Below are 23323 nucleotides of genomic sequence, written 5' to 3'. Positions count from 1 at the left end.
TCCGCGGCGGACTCGTTTGACTTGATTGATTTGCCGTTTCGTGATAGTCGGTGTATACCGGATGGCACCCATAATTGACATATTTGCGTTTTTTCCATACAGATTTTCTTGTACGTCGTACACGTCTTAAAATGTATAATAAACGTACTTTGTACGGCAAAACGCACAGGTTGACAGGTATGGAATACAATACCAAATTTCCAGAAGCTTGATGATTTTAAAAGGCAGTCCGATGCTTCCTTCTAGTGTTCACTCGAGGTTTGTGCATGAGGTAACGCCAAAATGACGTAATTGTTTGGAGACTCGAATCAGCCAATCAGCTAGCACTTGTGGCTTGGATTTGAAATTAAGGCGGGCTTAGCGGAAGCGGTGAGGACTGCCGTAAACAACAGTTCAGCATATGTAGACAACGCATTTGTTTTAGAGTGTCATAAGAAAATTATTTTCTTAAACAGTCGTTAAAAATGGCGCTATTCAGTGCGCAAACTAGAAAAAGAACAACTAACTACGACCATGTATTGTCGACAACAAGGACGCCGTGTTTGACCGCCAGAACTCCGTCCAGGCGTGAGCTGCCGTGCGGGGATGGCGATAAAGGCAGCACCTTAAACCGGACCTATGTCGTTTCTTCATTCACGAAAAGCGGACAGACGCCCTACCGAGCGCGACTTACTCTTCAAAGAAGGTCACGGCGAAAGACCGGAGCTGAAACAACGGAGGACACCATGGCAGAGCTCACTCAAAATAATGTCACAGCAGGTCCTGAGAAGAGAATGACATTGCAACGGAGGCCCAAGACTCCCTCCATGGACCAAAGTGCTCCGGTGCCGCCTGTGGTCAGCAGCTTGAATTCAACTGTGACTCCTAAAATCCTCCAGGAATCCAACGGCAGGACTCTTTCTATATTTCGCTCTGTAAGCGTAAAAGAAACAACGACGAAACCAACAAATCATTTGCAAACACAAGGTAAGACGGTGCTCACCCAAACGCCATCCTCCGCAGCACAGTCAGCATCCGCCACAGGTAGACTGTCAGATGAACAATCCCAGACCTTCAAAACGCCTACTAAAAAAACTCCATTTATCAAAATCGCCGCACGGAGAGATGTCTTCGAAAGACTGACCGCGAAAGAAAACCCTAAACCTGTGGTCAAAGCCATAAATTTGGAGAGATCAAAATCCAGAGTGAGCAAGGCAGCAGAGGACAGCAGACCAGTCCCAGTTCCTCGAACGAGTAAGGCAGGTGTGCTGAAGTTTACCACAGCATCACAGATGAAGTCTGTTGCCACGACCTCAAAGGCAGAAAACACCAAGACGCCAATGAAGACGTCTGATCCAGTACCTAAAAAGTCATTTATTCGATCCAGTGAGGCCTCCAACACACAAGACTCATTAAAGATGGAGAACTGTGCAGTGACTGTAGCAGTTCGTGTTCGTCCTTTCAATAGCAGGTTTGTGTTGGCATTGCTGTGTGCCGTGGTGCAGGAAATGGCCCAATTTCAGTTTTGCAAAAAAGCATGCTATTGTTAAGTATACTGTAGTTGCTTTTTCCTCAAGTGATCAGTCAGGTAACCAACATTTAGCCCAGCAAAATAAGACCTATTTGTCTTGTATACAATTTATCTGGTCATGACATAGTGATTGGGTGGGTGTAGTTGCATCCCTTAACAACTGGTATCATTAGGATACTATTTCCTGTGGTGTCACTTGAGCAACTACTGTCTTGTGGCGCCGATCCCTCTCCAGACCAACAGCGAATATATTTAATAACTTTTTTTTTGACATTTTTTCAAGAAGTTGTTTAAGATTGCCCTGCTAAACTACCCAAATCAAAATAAAAATATTGTACATAATTTGGATGATATGAATTATTTTCTCATTTTACAAAAAATGTAGAAGAGAAGACAATTTAAACTCATTATATTTTTTTGGTCATTTGTCTAGAAAGATAACATTCTAGTGAAAATACACTAATATTCCATATTAGAGTAGCTTATTGACCAAAATGAATAGCGAGTAAATACATCCTGAGTCACAATGGCAAAAAAATCATCAGGTACACTGTATACTGCCTCTTTAGGCAACGTGATAGTTTAACCTTTCAAAATCAACCAACAAGAAACTGGTGCCGGGAGGTGTGCCTTCAGATTTTTTTTTAATGAATGAAAAAGTTCCTAGTTTCCAAAAAGTTCACACAATTGAATCGTTTATACTGACGTATTGAACGTTGTTAAATACAGGATTAGACATGACACTCCAGGATAAACATTTCTGCTTAATAAAAAACACAAGCTACAAGAATTTCAGGATAAATTGGTAAAATATTTACAGGGTAATGCTTGGAGACTGGCTTAAGTTGTCATCATAGTGCAATGGAAAGTGATGCAATAACATTTAAAAGCAACACAAACAACTAAATAAGCCTATAAACAAGATGAATACCATTTTTTTATGCGTAGGCAAAACACTGCATTGTAGGACATGCTCAGAAAGTATGCTTACCCATAGTCAATATTCTTTGAAATTTGTGTTTGGTCTCACGCTAAAAATAATTAATTCATTAGATATTTCTCCTGTAACTGGAGCTAGTATCCCTAAACTGGGTGCATCGAATATATTTTTTGTCCTTGATGTGTTTTTACTTGGAGCTGTTCTAAGTGCAAACCATGTTTCTCATTTTAGGGAAAAAGCAGAGAATGCCTCCCAGGTGATTTTCATGAGTGGCCAGGAGACAGTTGTCCAACATCCGGACTCGAAACAAACTTATTCCTTCACCTTTGACTACTCCCTGTGCTCTGTGGATTCGAGTGATTGCTCCTTTGCCAGCCAGCAGATGGTGTACGAGACTCTGGCGAAACCTCTGCTGCTCCGTGCTTTTGATGGATTTAACACCTGTCTTTTTGCTTACGGTCAAACTGGCTCTGGCAAGTCATATACGTGGGTATTTTTCCAGATTTTAGTCATTTCTATTCATCTTTTCAGATGACTCATTCAGTGCATGAATTTTACGCTTAAAAGTTCTGCTGATCTGTTTTATTTTAAATGTTTGGCAGGATGATGGGCTTTGGAGAGGAGGCTGGAGTCATCCCTCAGTTCTGCCAGGAACTTTTTTCGAGGCTTTCCTCCATGGAAAATGAACAGGTAAGTTACGAGGTGCAAGTAAATGCAATACCTAAAATCAAACGAAATGTAATATATTTTCTTTATTTTTGCTTTTATACGATGGCAATTTACTTGTCCTTTAATTCCAGCTTCAATTTGGTAAAATGGGCTACAGAAAGAAGCTGATGGTGTTATCAGTTACCCTCGCAAATAGGATACCTTAAAAATGGCTATTATTGTATCAGTGCTCTCACATCCCTCATAAATGTAATCCAGTATAATGAGCTGGAAATAAACTTGAGGATGATTTTGAGTTTGACAATGCTGGAGAAGTGATTAATGTAATTGAATTGATATATTCCCCCCAAATCAAAAATGTTTTTCACTGGGGGCTTTGTACATGAGTAGATCAAACAACTCTCTCCTTTCGTTGTTTAAGCATGAGAAAGAAAATAAATCTTCACTGAGAAGGACCCAATCCATTCCTCAGACCTAATCTAGGTGTTGATTATTTAAAAGCGTAAAGAGCAAACGTCAGAATAGTATTTGTCTACCAATCCATCCATTTGCTATTGTCTGCAACCTGGACATTAAACCACAAAAGATGAAAATTAAAGGCTATAAATCATGCTTGACCATATGCCTAACACATTCTAGTTGCAGATGTTTTTCAATGCTGTATATATTTTGAATGCGGGGAGCGGTATTTGCAATTAGCCTACCAGGCCCACCTTTATTAGATAGCATTGCTTTTATAAGGAAAATTCCTTATAACTCCTCTAGGTCAAATGTCATGTCGAGATGAGCTATTTTGAAGTTTACAACGAGAAAATCCATGACCTCCTTGTGACAAGAGATGATCCAAACCAAAGGAGGATGCCTGTAAGTAGTGAACTTTTTTCCCCAAATGTATTCTCGTTATACAGTTATATAGCCTCAGTAAACCCCTTTGATGCAATATTGGTCATTGATTTACCCACTTTTTTCCATTTCAGCTAAGGGTGAGGGAGCACCCTATTCATGGGCCATATGTTGAAGAACTGTCTGCGTAAGAGTTAATTTTGCCTTTGTTTAAAATTGTTACATTTTTAAGTCTGATGCTGATTCAAATTAGTGTTTTTATTACAGGAATATTGTGGAATCATACAACGACATTCAAGTAATATTACCCATTTCGATCCCGTGCTCTCAAAATTACGCTCAATTACTGATGAAGTTATAACCAATGTCATTATTTTTTAGAGCTGGTTTGAACTTGGAAACAAGCAGAGAGCAACAGCCGCTACTGGGATGAATGACAAAAGCTCTCGATCACATTCTGTCTTCACCCTGATTATGACTCAGACAAAGGTGTAATACTGCATCACCATCATTTAAATGCATTAAAAATGCAAAATGTGTTCATTTTGAGGAAAGAGCGGCAAATACTCTATCAATATGAGTTTTTACAGTAACATTTGTGCTACCTCTTAGACAGAATTGGTGGAGGGAGAAGAACATGACCACAACATCACCAGTAAGATTAACCTCGTGGACTTGGCAGGCAGCGAAAGGTCTAACTCTGCACAGACAAGTGGAGATAGGTTAAGGGTATGAACGCTCATGCTTCAGATTTTGATTAGTGTTTATGCATGTTTACCCATTTAAAAAGCCATGTGTATGTTTTGTGTTCTTTAATGTACTTCTCTATACATTATGACTGTCACAGGAGGGTGCTAGCATAAACAAATCTCTGCTGACACTTGGAAAAGTCATCTCTGCACTGGCTGATCAAGCATTAACTAAGAAGAAAATTTTTATACCCTATAGAGAATCTGTCCTTACATGGTGAGATTTTTTTTAACTTGAATATTTTAGCAATACGAATGCAAGTTATCAGCACGCTTATGGTTAATCAATGAATTAGGGTTGGACCAGACAATTAAAAGACCTTACATTTCAAATGTATCTCTGCCAATCATGTTTTGTATGAACAAGTATTTTGACGCAGGGCTTCAATTGCATCAATCATACGAACAATTCTGATTTAGTTTTGTGATCCCGCATTTGTTTTACCTCTTAAAAGGTTGCTGAAAGAGAGTCTTGGCGGCAACTCAAAGACTGCCATGATCGCCACGCTCAGTCCAGCAGGAAGCAACGTGGAAGAAAGCCTAAGCACTCTGCGATACGCCCAACAGGCCCGCACCATCATAAACGTGGCCAAGGTCAATGAGGACACAAATGCAAAGCTTATCCGAGGTCAGATATACTCTTCATGCGTATTCAAATTTCTGAGATGGACTGATTTGAGTGAGCGGCTTATCAACTACATTTTGTTTGCGTGGATGACCACTTGTGTAATCTTACCAGTTTCATTTTATTTCCTGGTAAGCGTTGATCTTTCAAGGTAGTCTGATTTTGTCTCATTTCTCAATTGTAAACGACTTGTTTACAACCCTTTCTGATTTGTCTGCCCTGCCTTTGAATGTTCTTCGAAATCCTTTCCTTCGTATGAATCTTTACTTTTCCCGTTTATGTCTTGCTCTTGATCCCACCTCTCCCCCATGCCCTCCTGTCTGCCCATCTATCCATCACCAGCTTATGCCCTACCCACTTCAATTAAGGGCCAGGCCCTGACCTTGCCTACGGGCCATATTTATGCACTGTCAGCTGCACATGGCAGATAACTGTCATGCAAGTATTATTTTTCATTAGATCATCACGTCCTCTTTGACATTTTTAGCACGAAAGGAGCCAATGCTGTGGATTTCTCTTACGTCCCCTGACACAGTTCTGAAATCAAAGTGGATGTGTCTGAGGTTACATTTTAGGTCAATGTTAGGTTCATAATGTTCTTTTAATGAGATATACTTTATCCGAAGTCACCTGTGAATGTAAATAGACAGGAATACATGTCTGTGATACTTTGGCTTCACAGAGTTGAAGGCAGAGGTGGAGAAGCTGCGAGCGGCTCAAGCAAGTACTCGCGGTATAGAACCGGAGCGGGTCAGCCTCTTCCAGCAGGAGATCACAACTCTAAAGAACAAACTCTGCCAGCAAGAGCAAGCGATGGTAGAGGCCCACAGGTCAGCATTCCAGCAATAACCATGACTATTAATTAATTTGATTGTTTGATTTATTGTTGCGACAAAAACAATCAATTGATATTCTAAAGAGCTGTCCATATGTGTTGACTTTAAAAAATATCTGACATGATGTTGTAAACTTCAACAAATAAAAAACTAAAAGTATTAAATGTTTACAGGTGTTGTCCTGCTAAAAATAAGTAAATTCATTTTTTGATTTATATTATTAAGGGAAACTCATGCTTATTTGGAAAAACTGTAAAACATTATTGGATATAGTGTATAGTGTTTCAATTGTTAATGTTTCTTTATTTATTGTTATTTGTATTATTTCCTATTCAATTCAAATTTAGGGAATGGAGAAAGAAACTCGAGCAAGCTGAAATACGAAAACGTGAAGAAACAAAAGAGTTGCAGGTATTTTGGTTTGAAAATAAAGTTAGCGGGACAGAATTGAAATGTGATATTTGTCCACAGAAATCAGGTGTGACGTTCAAAGTGGATAATCGTCTCCCCAATCTGGTTAACCTAAATGAGGACCCTCAGTTGTCTGAAATGCTTCTCTACATGATCAAAGAAGGTCAAACTACAGTTGGCAAACTTAAGCCTGACTGCACTCACGACATCCAGTTAACCGGAGTACTAATTGCTGACCAGCATTGGTAAGAATGATCACAAATGTTCATCAACCACAACATTATGTTATCAACCAACTTTGTAATGGCTTAACAAGGATAGGCAACCAACTTGAAGTCTTTGCAAAACTAGGGTAGCATCAACAGGTGTAATTAAAATTCTGATTTTAAGTAGAATAACTGGTTACAAACATTTTCCATGGTAAAATGCTTGCATGTTATACTAAAAAGTGTCGTGGTATGTTTCCAGAAATGGTCCATAGATACATAAAATTGAATTTTGCTGTCTCAATCTACACGGTTGAGATTTTGGGCAAAGTACTTATAATTGCTTAAATTTGTTGCCATGTTTCTTACAAGTCTGCTTTTAAATGCTGCGTAGTGGCTACGTTTTGCCATTTCATTTCTTCCTCATGATTAATGGCAGCTGCAGGGTTCCCGTTGATCCTTAAAGTCTTGAAAGGCACTGGATTCATTAATCTAAGAAGGCCTTAATTGGCTTTAAAATGTCTTGAAACTAATTTTTGAAAGTCCTATAATGTGAACTTATTAATAAGATTTATATTTATTTATATTTGAACTAAAAATATTTGGTAACATTTATCAATTGTCTTTTTTTATAATTCACCGATTTATTTGCGTTGACACATCGCATGACAACAGAAAACCGGAGATGTGGTTTCAGTCAGGCCTATCAAAGCAGACGCATGTCTTAGGTTTACCCACAATTCATTTGCAACTTAGGACTGAGAGTTTTGCTTTGGATCATGGGAAAGGGTAAACTTATGGCGATTCGACCAATGTTTTTCGCCGTGGCTAAAAGCTGTGCCAGGTAATGTGTAAGGGGCTCGATGTATTTCATGCAAGAAATATATATATATATATATATATATATATATATATATATGTTTCAGTTTTTTGTTGACTTGGTCTCAAATATGATTTCAAAAGGGATTGAAAAAGTCTTGAATTAAGCTTGCCTTAAACTGTAGAAACCCTGTGCTGGCATTTGTTTGTGTGGCCTTATCCTATGAAGCATCATTCGCTATGGGTCGTGTCCAAGACGACAGGTGCATGCTACACCTAAACAGGGCACTATGAAATGTGTGTTAGTGCAAGGATTATCAATTATGGACATTTGCTATTTGCCCTGCAAAAAATGAAGGTGGTAAATTGTAATGGGAAGAACTTTCTGCACCTGAAAATGTAAGCTACATTTTTACCCAAGAGATTTTGCCTCAAACATATTTACACACATATTGTTCAGATAAAAAATATATTTTCGCGATTTACTCAAGATCTAAAAATGGTCTTGATAAATAAATACGCAGATTAAAAATCGCTTACGTAAATCTCAGATAATTTTTGGCTCTGCAAAATGTTTGATTCCCATCAAATGCACTGGAGAAATTGGAAAATTGGTTTTGAAGTCCTTAAAAAGTGATTGAATTTGGCCTTGAAAAGGATATACCAACCCTGTATCTATAATATACTGAAATACAATACTTTTCTCTTTCTACAGTATAATAACTAACACCCTGGGTACAGTCAGCATCATCCCCATGGTAAATGCCAAGACATTTGTGAACGGAAACTTGATAGCCGAATCTACTGTTTTACACCATGTAAGTATTGTAAGCAAGATGCATTGCAATTGATCTCAAATTAAGCATCATATCCTTGGCAAAACTCCAGCAAACCCTCTATGATTTCAATGAAATCCTTTTACTAGTCTTCTGATTAATTCTTTACAAATGTGTATTACTTGTCTTCCCCAGGGAGACAGGGTGATTCTAGGTGGAGACCACTACTTGCGTTTCAACCATCCATCAGAGGTGCAAAGTGGGAGCCGGGTATCTTGCTGGAAAGGTGGAGGTGACGGCTACAAAGACTTTGAGTTTGCCAAGAACGAGCTGCTTGCAGCTCAACGAGCAAAGTACGTTAAAAGGGTGCAAACAACTTTTACAGAACTAAAATTGACCTAGATGCAGTAAAAATGATTGTTATTTAAAACGTGCCTGTTATAGATGAATTGGAGGACCAAAAATAAATAATGTACTGGTGTACATGCATACTTTTTAAACCCATTAATTCTTGAGGAAAAAAAAAACAACTAATATAAATCACTTATTTCATTTTATAACAAAAAGGCAGTTACTTCTGTATATATGATTGGATCCCCTTCAGTTGGCAAGATCAGCGTTTAAAAGAATTTCCCGCTGGGATCTTTTTGTCACCCAGGCTCGAAGCAGAAATTGAAGAGGCTCAGGTAAAAGCCAAGAAGGAAATGATGCAGGGAATCCAGATGGCCAAAGATGTTGCCCAAAAAGAGCTGTCTGACCAGAAGGCGCTATATGAGGACAGGATCAGAGTGATGGAGAAAGCACTGGTATGAAAACAAATTTACATTACCAAAATAAGAAAGTCTCACTGCCTCGTTGTCAGTTATTAGTTTTGTTTAAATTGTTCCTTCGATGGGGATTTCGTTAAATGTTTAACCATCGAGATGGCGTCTTATTTCGCATTTTTTATTTTGATTGCAAAAAATAGTTTTTTTAAATTTTTGTCCTAAACAATGGTTTTAAAACAAGTTGCCAGCATAAATCTTTTGTAAAAACGTAACCAAATACTGCCACTGTATTTACCTTTAGTGCAGACAGTGCTGGGCGAGTAGAAAGAGTGTGGCACCCTGTTTATAGCTTTGCCCAATTCTACCGCTCATCCAATCTAATGGCAATAGATGCTATGCTAAAGTTTTTGGGTAAAAAGTTTGTTTTGGGTTAAAGTTTGTTGTGTGGCTTTTCTTCGTAGTGTAAACAATCAACATAGATTGTTAATGAGTGTCCATATAAATTATTATTTAGCAATTCACAGCCACAACAGAGTCTGTGTAACACCTTGACTGTAAAATATAGTTAAAATTGCGTCCTGTATGTACTGGAACAAACCCTTGTTTACATCAGTATTGTCTCTGCTTGGCATGTGCGACAATCGGCTCTCCATGTATAAGAACATAGTAAATAATTTCACAAGTTCTAATTTCTCTCAGAGCCATACGTATTTATAAAAAAGCGCCATACATGGCTCGCGAGCCATAGTTTTCAGACTCCTGCCTTAGGCAGAGAGAGAAAACGGTGGCAAATCAGGATTGCCTTTGAGCGCTCCCCAAAAGTTAGGGTCCTGTCAAGGTCTTGACTTTTCTTCAGCCCAAACAAAATAGAATTCCTCTATTTTTAGAAAATAATTTGACTACTTGCCGCTTAACCCAGATGTTCGGAGGGACTTCTGATCTCACTTTGATCACACCAGCTTGGTGATCTCTTCTCTCTGGGCAACTGCCCTTAAATACTGCTCCCTGGGCATTTAGCGGAGTCAATTGATTGCATAGCATGTACTGCTTGGTAACTTTGGTCCACAACCACACCTAGTACAAAAGGGCCAGTTTGCTCACCCCGTGCAGCCTGCATTACAGGGAGGGACCTTGGGTTACTACAGTTGTCTAAAAATGTAATTATTTCAGAATGAAGAAAATGAGCGTAAGCGTATCCAGGAGCTCGACCAGCGAAAAGTCGCCAGCCAGATGGAGAAACTGAAAACGGCCAACATGGAGTTGGAGCAGGAAGTGGACTCCCAGAAGAAACGTCTCCGTCTACACATGGAGGCCCAGGTCAGGGTTTACACTTGCAGTTTTGTATGAACGTGAAAAGCTAATGTATATTGTGAAAACCAGGTTTTACTTGAGGAAAATCTGGAAAAATAACATCACAAACCACTGTTTGTTTCTTTTGATAACGATCAAATCGAACTTACATTTTTAAGGTCCAAAACGAGACGATTGTGTACACTTAGTTGATAAAAGTGAAATAATTTTGTATTTTTATTTTAATATCACAACCAGCGACTTAAAAATGAATATTTCCTGTTTATTCTTTTAGGTGATGGAGGAGCACAATGTGTGTCAAGCAAAAATTGTTGAGGCCCTTGAATTGGAAAAGAAAAAGCTCAGTCAAGAGCTTGAAGAAATGCAAAAGAAAAGGGCTATGAGGTTGATCAACACTCCAAAAGACAGTGAGTCATTTTTGAGGATCAGTCCTGCTCGTCTACTTTCATGAGCAAGCTCAGTTTCAGATTGAGTAGTCGGAGTCATTTTTTTTGCCCTAGACCTTTTGTTTGTCTATTTATTCACAGAAATAGATTCCTGCAGTCCATTATAATCCAACTGCTTTCTTTCTGTCTTTTGCTTCTTTCTTTCTTTGTTTTGTTCCTTCTTTGATTCTTTGTTTTTTTTTTTTAACAGCTTCTCAACGTTGGGATACTATGAAACTCTCCTTGATGCTTGAAGAAGCCAACAAGATCAGTGCTAACTTGAAGAAAAGCACCATCTTCAGCAGGTGTATAAGATCACGTTGCTTGCAGTTCAATCTATTAAGAAAGTAGAATATTTTTGTCATTAATGTAGTTTTCTTTTCTCTATAGACATGAAAGCTCTGACAGTGAACACCCAGGCCAAGGAGATATGTTGCAAGTGCGTGTCCAAAACACAAAGCTGGGCATCTCTACTTTTTGGAGCCTGGACAAGTTCCAAAACAACATTGTTGCCATGAGAGAAATGGAACAGGTCGGTTTCGTTTGTGTTTTGTTATTATTGATTAACCTTTTTAAATTCCGTCACTATTCTAAATAGATGAAAAAAATTATTCGGCATGAAGTTCATATGCCCAGTGTGGACCAGTTAATACATTTCTACCATTTTGGATATTTTAGGCATGTGTGTTGGCCACTTTCTTTTTCTGGTTGTTTTTTTCAGTATAATTTTTACACATGCAGGGGGATCCAACTTCTAAAGACGACGAAGTGTTTTATGCCCCTGATGATGAGTGGGAGCAAGATTTATCATGTTCATCTACTTCGTCTTCGTCCACCCTCTCGCGTCGAAGGTATTAATACACGGTTTCTTCTCAATGATGATGCAACACTTAACTTGACAAAAAATGTTAATAAACTAATAAGTAAGTAAATACGTGTTCTTTTTGATTTTCTTAGTGTGAGTCTTTATATCTAAGTTATATTTCTTTATAAGTTATATTTCTGCAAGTATTTTGATGTGCCTCGATCAAATGTTTGAATTTTGCCATGTTTAGATATTTGTCTCTTCTGTTTGTTTAGAAGTAGGAGTCTGTTAAAGAGCAAGAGAATCTCGGGGCGTCTTTACGAGATCCGTGTCCATCCCATTCAGAGCCTTCTTCAGGGCTCCTCCCAATCAGATGGTAATTCTTTTATTCAGAATGAGTTTTCCTTCTCCCACTGTTTCCACAACTATTAGCTTTCATGAAAAAAGAATGTAGGATTTCCGATATTCAACAGCTACTGTTGGCAGAATGCGATTCACGGGTATTGCCACTCCCTGAGCAATTTGACAAATTGAGTTTTCAATATATTTTTTGTAAAATTGATGTCAGATGACTCCAGTTTGTTCAAACACAAAGTAATCACTGTCGGTCCTAGGATTAATGGGTGTAGCCCCTCCGCCCTCCACACGTTCCTGTGCTACCGAATCTGCCTTGCCCGGTATCTGCAAGGATCTGGTGGGCCAATCAGTGGCTCACCTACGTGGCTTTGGGGGCACTGAAGAAAGCTTGGCTGATCGGCTGGCCTCAGACCTGCACAGGGTATACACGGCAATCCAGATCATATCTGGACTCTATGACGGTTTAGATGATGACAGTCAGGAAAATGGTGAGTAAACTACGTTTGTCATTGAGCGTATATGTTAGCTCAAATTGTGTACTCTGTTGTAACATTGACCTATAATAACTTAAGAAGCCCATTTTGTTTTTTCTAAAACTTCAAGATTGAAAATTCACAACAGAAATGTTTCAACTGACCGCGATGTAATCTAAACTGTACCTGGTATTTAATTGCTATGTCTCTAATCATGAATATTTACAGATAGAAAGCATGACTTCTGTCCTTAAAAGCTATAAAAAAAATTGCCTCGGCAAGTTGATGTATCTGTGTGTTGCTTCATCCATCCACTGTACTACATGTATAATTATATTTTATTAACTTTGGATACATATTGAAATGTATTTACAAGAAGATGAGTAATAATAATTTAATGGAATTTCATTTTTTTTTTACAACAAATTTAACTCGCAGCAGGCAGATTAATATGTGCTTTGCTCTAAAGCACCAATGCATTACCTATATAGGAATGTTCCATTCAAATTTGCTCAGAAATTAAATCAATATTTACAGTTGGTTATTTGTGTCCTGTATATCTCCACCAAGCTCGGTTCATACCCATTATAGATAGATAGATACTTTATTGATCCCCGAAGAGAAATTCACATTTCCAGCAGCATCCCTGAGCTGAGAACAATACAATAATAAAGCAAAAAGAATACAATATACAAATACCCAGTGTGACGTGCAAATGCCCACTGTAGCATGTTGTATAGAATAACTAAATAGTGCTACACAGAATACATATTGCAATAAGATTCGGTAATATGCAATGTAAGTGGTGTGGTTTACTGTGGGCTTTTACTCTGCCGGGTAGAGTTAAAGAGCCTCATGGCATGAGGAAGAAAAGATCTCTTCAGTCTGTCCGTAGTACAAGACAGTGACAGCAGTCTGTCGCTGAAACTGCTCTTCTGTCTGGAGATAATGCTGTGTAGTGGATTCAATGGATTGTCCATAATTGACCGCAGCTTTTCCAGTGCCCGTCTCTCAGCTACTGTTGTTAGGCTGTCCAGCTCTTTGCCCACAACAGAGCTCGCTTTCCTAGCCAGTTTATTGAGACGAGAGGCATCCTTCTTCTTGACGCTGCCTCCCCAACACGCTGTCGCATAGAAGAGGGCGCTTGCCACAACTGTCTCATAGAATATTTTCAGGAGCTTTTTGCAGATTTTGAAGGATGGCAACAGATGCAGTCCAAATTATTAAAATTAAATGATTTAGTAAAATTTTTCACTGCACAACTGCTATTTAAGGTCAACAAAAAATAGTGCCAGAAAACATCCATAAATTATTCATTCGGAAAGAAGGACATTATAACTTAAGGGGCTGTAGTGAATTCATGATCCCAAAAGTGAGAACCACCAGGAGAAATATGTGTGTGTCTGTGTGTGGAGTCAAGCTCTGGAACGGTTTGCAAGACGTGATCAAACGATGTCCAACTATTCACTTGTTCAAATTTGAATACAAAAAACATTCCTGGCGGAATACAGAGATGAAGAAAATCGGATATGAGTGATTCGAGAGATTGGGAATAGTGCGTCTTGAACTATGATTAACTTTGTGTTATTGTTGCTGTTGTTATACCATAACTGTTCTTATTAATAGTATTACAACTGTTGTTATATAATTGGTGTGTTTAATAGGGAAGATGAAGGGGTAGGGAATATAAGCATTTGCTTCTGATTACCCCTTTTCGAACATATTATGTAATATTATTTTGTTGTTGAGTTCTGTTTTTATTTTAATTTTCAAATAAAGTTTTCATTCATTCAGATACATGATGGGAACATGGGACTTTGACTCTGGCAAAACCTAGCAGGCAGTACAACATTTTTCTCGGGTTTTATAAAATAAAAAATACAGAGAGAATTCCTCTTGCAGCTCAAGGTTGAAATTCAATTAGATCCAATATAAGAAACAAATCCATCAGATGAAGGCAACCTCTCGGGACAAATCACTTTTTGTCAATTGAGTACTACCTGTTAATTTCATCAAGCTATTTGAATGACATTTCAAATATTTTTCTCTGTCGTTCAGTCTTTGCATGTAACCTGTCAGCTCAGACTGAGCTCATCAAGGCCACAGCAGCTACAGAGTGTGCAGTATTTGTCATCACTCAGTGGTTTGCGAGTGTGAAAGCCTCCTCCAGCCGACTCTACTCACTTGCTGAGGAACTCAAAAGTCAAGTCAAAAAGATGGGAGGGTTTCTTCAGCTGCTCATTCAGGTACAAATAAACCAATTCACGCTTTACTCTGCAATTACCTTATTTTATAAGTCACAGTTTTTTTCATAGATTTCTTCGGTGAGACTTATCTGTGAAATTATTAACACACATTTCATGTCGTTTTCATACTAAACGGTTGCTCTATTCCTGTGTTGATAATTTCAACCTTGCCGTGTTGTCCTGACAAATGCCACGCCAGCATACGCCACTCACGCGAGTTAGCAAGAGACTTGTTAGAGACTGGTGAAAAGCGGACTATGAGTCTTACGTAAGTGACGTAGAAGGGGAAGGAGGAAACGATCAGTTTTGTGCCGAAAAATGGGCTTTGGCTTTTATCAAATACATTTTCCCTACCAATGCTACTTAAACTGTAATGCCACTTATATATGTTTTTTCTTTCTTGATTATGCATTTTTTTGGCTGTTCTGACTTATACTCTGGAGCGATTTATAGTCCAGAGAATATGGTACATAGAATTTCAATTACCATATTCTAAGGCAAATCTCCAATTGGCCAGGAATTTAAACATATGCCTTATAATCCAGCACACTTTATATGCAGACAAAATTGGTAATGTTTTACCAAATTAGTGCAATTATTAATCAGTCGATACGTTTTATCACTGACCACAATTGCATAACTATGGTGGCAACGCAAATTGAACTGGATTGCAATGGTAAGAGCACAGATTCCTAACCACCGGGCTGCTATGGGGCCATGATGATTGTTTACTATTGCATAACATTGAATGCAACAGTAATTGGACCCAGATCGTAAAATGTTATGCATCTGCATATACAGTTCAGTGAGTTTTATATTACAGTCACTTTTAGGATATTTACTGTCCTAAGTGGCGGGGGAAGGAATAAATAAATGAAAAATTGTGTGTATAGACAGTGTCTGAAATAAAGTCTGCCCGGACGCCCGGGGCGTGCATCTTTTACGTCGGGCGTACAACTTACACAACGTCTCTGCCCGGGTGGCCGACAACTTTTTCAAGAAAGAAAAAAACGAAAATCTTTTGATTTTGGGGGGGAAAAAAAAGTTTCCTTTATTCCGATTTCCAAATCTTTGTTCAGTTTGGGAATTCCGGTTTGTTTTGCAATTTGCATACTCGTCAGCCAATCAGAAGCCTCCATCGAATAACTTGGTGCTTCCGGACTGTCCAGACCGTTATAAGGTCGTGAATTTGCATATCATTTTCCAAAGTAGATGCACAGAGAACACAAGAAAAATGGATAAGTGGTTAGGAATCAAGCCAAAACCTCAGCCCCAGAAGATTCGAAAGAAGCTAACAAAATTTGTGATGCTAAAAAACGTAAACAAACATTAAAAGCATTGTGGAAAGAGGAGTTCACATGGCTTGTAGCAGACGACGCAATGCAAACATTAAATGAATGAAGATGAGTAAATACAGGTACACACTGATGGCAGATGGAAAACAGCAATGTCATATCCATGCAATGAATGTTATAAGTAGATTTATAATAAACTTAATTTTAAAGTGGTGTTCTGTTATATATTCTGATGATCAATCCTTAATGCTTTGCAACAATGTTTTTTTTTTTTCCGATTAGTCTTATTGTGAAAAATGGGGCAGGCAACTTTATGGTTGGGGAGGCAACTTTTCAGAGTTGTCTGCCCTGGTGTCCTTTAACTTTTTGTCACGAGTTTTAGACACTGGTATAGATATGTATGATGCCATTGAACATTTTGAGGGGTTGGAAATAAAAATATATTTATAAATGGATGCCTTATGACACTTCAAGTTCACGTCCCAATAACGTATATTGCCATACATTTTGTGAGGTTTTTGGGGAAACTGCTATTGTAAAAAAAGGCATGCGTTGGAAAAAAAAAAAAACATCACCACTTTTTGACTAATACAAAGCTCTAATTGTGTCATATAAAATATTCCCCTAGAGATTTATTTATATGTATATACAGTTGAGTTAGTTTATATTACAGTCACTTTTAGGATATGTACTGCACTAAGGGGTAGGGGGAGGAAAAAATAAATGAAAGACTATATGTATATGGATAGGTCGGATGCCACTGAACATTTTTAGGGGTTGGTAATAAAAAAATAAATATGAATAAATGGCTGAGTTATCACTCTTCAAGTTTACGCCCCAATAATGTACACTGGCCCATGTTGTGCCGCCCCAAAAGTGCATGCCACAAGGGTTAAAGTGAAAAATCTTGGTTTGCCAATAATTTTTGTTTTTGGATTAAGGATGGTTGGTAAGAATTCAAAGCATTGATTGGCAGGTCTTGGCTCTGAGCTCTGTCTATGGAAATGACGAAGGAGAGGGAATTGTCAACCTTGAGCTTCAAACAGAGCATGAATATATGGAAATTGAATCTAAATTCCTTATAAGCCTCAGTACCTAAACACATTTTTTTTTTCCAAGTCCAAATTTTCCCAATGTTTTCATTTATTCACGTAATATCCCACCTAGAATATCGTACTGGTTATTTTAAATGTTTGCATTGATTTACTCGTCAATGGCACCTGTGATTTTTGCTTAACCCGATGTTCACTAAAAATGAAACTCCCTGCTTAGGGATGCGAGTCGGAGATCACATCGATGGTGTCCGAAGCGCGAAAGAAGAGCAGTCGGTGCCTGGATGCAGCATTGCTTTCGCTTAGTCACCTGGCGGTGTTGTCAGGCATGCCACTTAGTGTTATGGAGCTGAGTATCCAGGCCATGGGCAAGGTAATCCCACCATTAATACCACAGTAGTATCGGTCTTTGCCCGGCTTTGGGATTTGCTGTAATTAGGCTTAAAAAAAAACAATACCTAGGAATAGAAAATAAGGTTTATGGTGCTCAGAGGAAAGAAGGATATTATTATGCTGTGCACCTAGAAAACATTGTGGTTTGCATTCCAGCTAATTGTCTTGGATTTTAAGTATTTTACACATGCAAGATGCTTGTTATTTATTTATATTGTTATTTCATGCATGACTTTTATACATGCATCTTTAAGCTTATTTGCTTTACTGGTGCAGGTAGTGAAAGTCACATTTGTACAGCATTAGAGAGGTCAAATATTTGGTTTGTAAAGAATTTGTGAAATTTGATCTGTATATTAGATTAGCTGGGGAAATATGTACCTAAAGACAAAAAATAAAATAGTATCTGTATATAAACTTTGACTTCAGATTAGTCTCTTGTTAACAAATTAAAAAAAAAAAATCTATTTTTCAGTTAATATATGAACAAAAAGTTACTTTTGTTTGTTCCTGATCTAAATTCGTGTCTGTGCTTTTTAGATTGCTTTTTTACTGCACATTAATGTCCATTAAAATCTTTTTTTTTTTTTCAGTTATCGATTGAAGCAAGCTTGCTGAAGGGAACAAATAAAGGTATCCAATCAGTTTTAGAAGAAAGCCTCATCATCACCAAAGAATTGATGAGAGATGCCCAGTTTGCTCATCCGCGGAACATGGTAGGTTTGAGAAAGTCATTCGTTTTGCTCCCCTTTGTCTCTGTGTGCCCTGTGATTGGCTGACAACCAGTTAAGTGTGTTCCCTGCCTAATGCCCGAAGACTGCTGGGATGGGCTCCAGCACCCCCGCGACCCTAGTGAGGGTAAGCGATGCAGATAATAGTTGGATGGATGATGGATCAATGTTGTACGTGTTTGTCAACCTGAAAGTAATTGATGCCAACACCTCAAAATTTAAATTTTATATTTGCATAAACATATACTTCTTTCCGGGGCGGCAGTAGCTCAGGAGGTAGAGCGCTCGTCTTGAGATCAAGGGATCCCAGTTCGAATCCCGGCTCGTCCGTGTTACATGTCGAAGTGTCCTTGGGTAAGACACTGAACCCCTAATACCCCCAGTAAGCAGGTTAGTGTCTTACATGGCTGCAATACAAGGCCGCTATTGGGAAATGTGGAGCACATTGTAAAGCGCTTTGGAAAGTCATTGACTTGAAAAGCGCTATATAAATGCAGATCATTTCATTTCATTCCTATAAACCTTAAGTAAACCTATACAATTTGTAAATCCCTCCCCTTTTCTCTAAATATATGAATTACCAACCAGCAGAACTCTTGATTAACATCTGTCGTTTACATATTTACAGGTACTGCAGTGCCTCAAGACCAAGACGCTTGAATTAGCCCGCTCTATGCAGACCTACATCCATCGTCTCATCATGGTAAGTTTGAACATAATTCTCTCTCGATTGATCGATCGAATTGTGAGTTAACAAATATTCATTTGAACATTATTTTAAAAACATCGTCACTGGATAGCCAAAGCAGAGTCGAATGTCCACATTAACTCATTCAGTGCCATAATATAAATATATTTTTAAGAAGCGTTGTCCCATGTAAACATGTTTTTTTCCCCTCTTGTTCGCTTAATTCAAAGAATAAAAAATAAAATAACGTGAGGGTTGGGCAAAGCTCAGTGAGTATTATGCCTCTGGGAATAATTTCAGTATGAAAAATATTGATGGCAGGAGTGGGTTTGATCAGATCTTCATCCACGCTTTCTTATTTTCCTTCCTGTATACAGCAATTTAGAATGTGTAGGCAGCCTATACGGCGAGTAGGCACAGTGAAGCAGTGTTGTGAAAAAAGGGAAGATAATAAAGACAGACAGTTGATGCCTCAAAGCGTTTTTCCCACTAAAAAAGATAGCAAAGCCTCGTCGCAGAGAGGGATGACGACTAACGCGATCACCATGGTGACAGAAATCGTGTGATCACGTCATTGGAAACATTAGGCGCTGAAAAGTTCTTGCACCATTTTTGCATCGTTCATGCATACGGTCAGTGTTCTTGCAACAAAATGTTATCTTGCAAGCAAAGTACCCTTGTATTTTTGGAAAACATTGTTTGGAGGTATCAAAACAGCAAGTGAAGTGAAAGATCCGCCTGAAATGCATCCTTTCACAAAAAGCTGTTTTTCTCAAATGTTTTCTCGGAAACGAGTATTTTCAAGAAACTTAGCACTGTTCTACTGTTGTTTACTAAACAAAAGTAAAAGCTTGAAACATGCCTACATAGCTACCAAACTCAATTTTCCGTGGACCTTCAAAAATGTGTAAAATGGCAAATGACTGGCTGCTCTTCCCATGTGCGGGAAAAGTCTGGCATTGAATGAGTTAATCTTTTTTTCTTTCTTCCCCAAAATCCAGCCAGCCATTTTTTTTGTCTGTTATGGCTCTTTCAACATTTTACTTATCCCTGACCTAATGGCTTCATTTTGTGGGGATGTTGGGGTATGCTTTTTGTGATATGCAGGAGCGCGAAAATGAACATCCCAATGTAGAGGGAAGAGAGGAAGAGGCTTCAGCTTCCAAATTGCAGACTTTAAGGACAACAGCAGCTGCATTGTTCAAATTGAACCAAGCTGTCAGGCAGCTGCACTGCTCTTTGTCCAACGCCCTGAAAAGTGAGTTCCCGTCTGCATTGTGCACATTAGGACTGCAACGAACAACTATTTCAATAGTTGACCTGCCAGGGCTTTATAGTATGGGAAAGACTGCACACATATGTCTTAGATCTAGCTTCTTTATTTTACTCAAAATGCACCATATCGATGCACTTGAATTTATCATGTACTTATTGTTTTTGCAATTCAAATGTATGCCCCCAGACCTCTTAGTGCAGGGGTGTCAAACTCGTTTTATCTCAGGGGGCCACACGAAAGAACAAACATTTTCTTGGGGGCCGGACTAGGATATAAGAGAAAAAGAAATAAGAGAAAGAGAGGGAGAGAAAGGTAGAGAGGGTGGGACAAAGAAAGAGAGAGATAGAAAAGAGATAGAAACGCAAGATGGACATGAAAAACAAGAGATAAAGAGAATTAGTAAGAGAGGGGGGAAAAGGAGAGAGAAAAAAAGAAATTCAAATAGAAAGAGAAAGGGAAAAGGAGAGAAGGGGAAATCAAGAGAGAGAAAGAGGAACAAAGAAAGAGACAGTGAGTGAGAAAAAAGGGAGGAAAACAGAGAGAAGACGCCTCTCACAGTGTCTTTGTAGAGGCACCTGGCATTGGCAACATCAAGTGGACATACTTCAACCTGAAGCTCGTTTTTCTCTTGCGCTTCCCTGAGCGTTGTCTCGCGGGCTGCCTATTTGACACCCCTGCCCTAGACTGTCCACCCACTGGGGTCTCCCAGAATTCTAAGGGGAAAAACTGCACAGGCCTGTTAAATTTCTCACTGTTGATGATTTCCAGTCTTAACTGCTCTTAACCCTTTCCTAGGTAAAGATGGACACGCTCAGTTGAACAGCTGTAGAGAGCTCATCTCTTCTTCCGCTGAGAACGTTGATGAGATTATCAGCGGTGACTCCAAGGGAGCATTTGAGCTTTCGCCGCAAACTCTAACGACTGCGCGGGATGAATTGCACTGTTCCCTCCGGTCTCTGACGTCGCCCTGGGATCAGCCGGAAAACGTCCAGGGAAAAGCTGTAGGGAAAGGCAAAGAGGATGCAAAGGACGATGCCATCTTGCTCGGTATCAACAGAAATGGAGGAGTTGCTAAGCTTGTGGCTTCGCTACCACCCGGTGCTACTTCGGATGGTGTCCCCAAATGGGTGTAGTGGGCAAGTTCTAAGAAAGGAATTTATGCCTGTTGCAACGGTCAATAATACTGGACTGAATAATGACTGCCCGCATGCCATACCAAAGCTATGTTTTTGTTTTACGGTTTAGTTTTTAAACACTTTATTTCAGTGTTTCTTCATGTGGGAGGACCCACACTATAAAATAAATGTGGATAATGCAATGCTTTTTTAAATGTCTCATAATAATATACTAGGCGAAAGAGACGGCTGCCACTCCCTATTCAAAACAAATGTTTTTGCACTTAAAATATGTTTTTTCACTGTTTTATTTCCGAACATGTGTTATAAATATAAAGGTATACCTACTGATATATGACTATTAAAGAGTGTTTTCACAAATAATCGTATTAGAACCTTTTTGAAGACTGATTGTTTTTGTAAATATATATACTGTGAAGAAAATAAGTATTTGAACACCCTGCTATTTTGCTATTTCTCCTTCTTTGAAATTTTCATAATAGGTGCATGTCCACTGTGAAAGCGATAAGCTATAAAGAAAAATCAAGAAATCACAATGCATGATTTTTTAACAATTTATTTGTGTGATATAACTGCAAATATGTATTTGAACACCTGAGAAAATGAATGTTAATATTTGGTACAGTAGCCTTTGTTTGCCATTATAGAGGTCAAATGTTTCCTGTAGTCTTTCACCAAGTTAGCACACACTGCAAGTGGGATCTTGACCCACTCCTCTACACAGATTTTCTCTAGATCAGTCGGGTTTCTGGCTTGTCGCTGAGAAACACTGAGTTTGAGCTTGCTCCAATGATTTTCGATTGGGTTCAAGTCTGGAGACTGGCTGGGCCGTGCTAGAACCTTGATATGCTTCTTACGGAGCCACTCCTTAGTTTTCCTAGCTGTGTGCTTTGGGTTGTTGTCGTGATGGAAGACCCAGCCACGACTCAACTTCAATGCTCTGACTGAGGGAAGGAGGTTTTTCCCTAAAATCTCACAATCCACGGTCCCCAGTCATCCTCTCTTTAATGCAGTGCCCTCGGTGTTCTTTGGATTGTACTTTTCATTCTTCCTCCAAACAAGTTCTGTTTGCTCTCATCTGACCACAAAACTTTTTCCCATGACTTTCTGTATCATTGAAATGGTCATATGCAAATTTAAGACAGGCCTTGACGTGCTGGTTTAGGCAGGGGAACCTTTGGTGCTATGCATGATTTAAAATCATGACGTTTTAGTCACTAAGACATAGTGTATTACCCACAGTAACCTTGGAAACGGTGGTGCCTGTTATTTCAGGTCATTGACCAATTACCGTTGTGTAGTGCCGGGCTGATTCCTCACCTTTTTAGAATCATTGAGACCCCACGAGGTAAATTCTTGCATGGGGCTCCACCCCGATTGAGATTGATCATCATGTTTAGCTTCTTCCATTTTCTAATGATTACTCTAACAGTGGACCTTTTTTCACCAAGCTGCTTGGCAATTGCTCCATAGCCCTTTCCAGCCTTATGAAGGTGTACAAATTTTGTGTCTGGTGTCTTTGGAAAGCTCTTTGGTTTTCGCCATGTTACAAATTAAAGTCTTACTGATTGTATGGGGTGGACAGGTGCAGCTAACGACCTCAAAATGGTGCATCTGATTTAGGATGATACATGGAGTGCAGTTGGACTTTTAATGGGCGGACAAACAAGTCTTTCAGGGTCAGTCAGAATTCTAGGTGATACACAGGTGTTCAAATACTCATTTGCAGCTGTCTCACACTAATTGTTCAAAAATCATGCATTGTGATTTCTGGATTTTTCTTGTTAGTTTATCTCTCTCACAGTGAACATGCACATACGATGAAAATCTCAGATCCCTCCATGTTTTCTAAGTAGGAGAAATAGCATGATAGCAGGGTGTTCAAATACTTATTTTCTTCACTGTACATATTTTCCAGAATCTTAATTCGCATCCAGTTTCAAAATAATGAAAACAATTGAACATGTATCCTACTTCAGTGGTT

General features: G+C 38.8%; 1 protein-coding gene across 1 annotated transcript; it reads left to right on the top strand.

Moving 5' to 3' along the window:
- Window positions 1-364: 364 nt before the first annotated feature.
- kif14 (kinesin family member 14) lies at window positions 365-21707 on the top strand. Its single transcript, XM_088349314.1, has 29 exons — window positions 365-1450; window positions 2682-2936; window positions 3053-3140; window positions 3885-3983; window positions 4097-4149; window positions 4230-4260; window positions 4344-4451; window positions 4575-4691; window positions 4810-4928; window positions 5167-5339; window positions 6019-6166; window positions 6520-6583; window positions 6644-6828; window positions 8324-8426; window positions 8580-8737; window positions 9043-9190; window positions 10322-10468; window positions 10737-10869; window positions 11099-11192; window positions 11278-11419; window positions 11629-11738; window positions 11968-12068; window positions 12307-12537; window positions 14581-14768; window positions 17336-17488; window positions 18102-18224; window positions 18868-18942; window positions 20035-20185; window positions 20999-21707. Exons 1-29 carry the CDS (start codon window positions 465-467, stop codon window positions 21334-21336), a joined length of 4821 nt encoding a protein of 1606 aa, XP_088205440.1. The 5' UTR covers window positions 365-464; the 3' UTR covers window positions 21337-21707.
- The last annotated feature ends 1616 nt before the right edge of the window (window positions 21708-23323 follow it).

The sequence above is a fragment of the Urocampus carinirostris genome, chromosome 12 (assembly GCF_059441175.1).
Source record: "Urocampus carinirostris isolate Australia breed hairy pipefish chromosome 12, RoL_Ucar_1.0, whole genome shotgun sequence".
NCBI lineage: Eukaryota > Metazoa > Chordata > Actinopteri > Syngnathiformes > Syngnathidae > Urocampus > Urocampus carinirostris.
Note: the sequence above shows the minus strand (reverse complement) of the source record. Positions and strands in the feature narration are given on the sequence as shown.

Bases quoted from the DNA above. Each gene is read 5' to 3' on its own strand.
- kif14 (XM_088349314.1), top strand. From the start codon at position 465: ATGGCGCTATTCAGTGCGCAAACTAGAAAAAGAACAACTAACTACGAC. The intron at 6,167-6,519 runs GTCAGCATTCCA...ATTCAAATTTAG, and splicing joins GCGATGGTAGAGGCCCACAG to GGAATGGAGAAAGAAACTCG. The intron at 6,829-8,323 runs GTAAGAATGATC...CTCTTTCTACAG, and splicing joins CTAATTGCTGACCAGCATTG to TATAATAACTAACACCCTGG.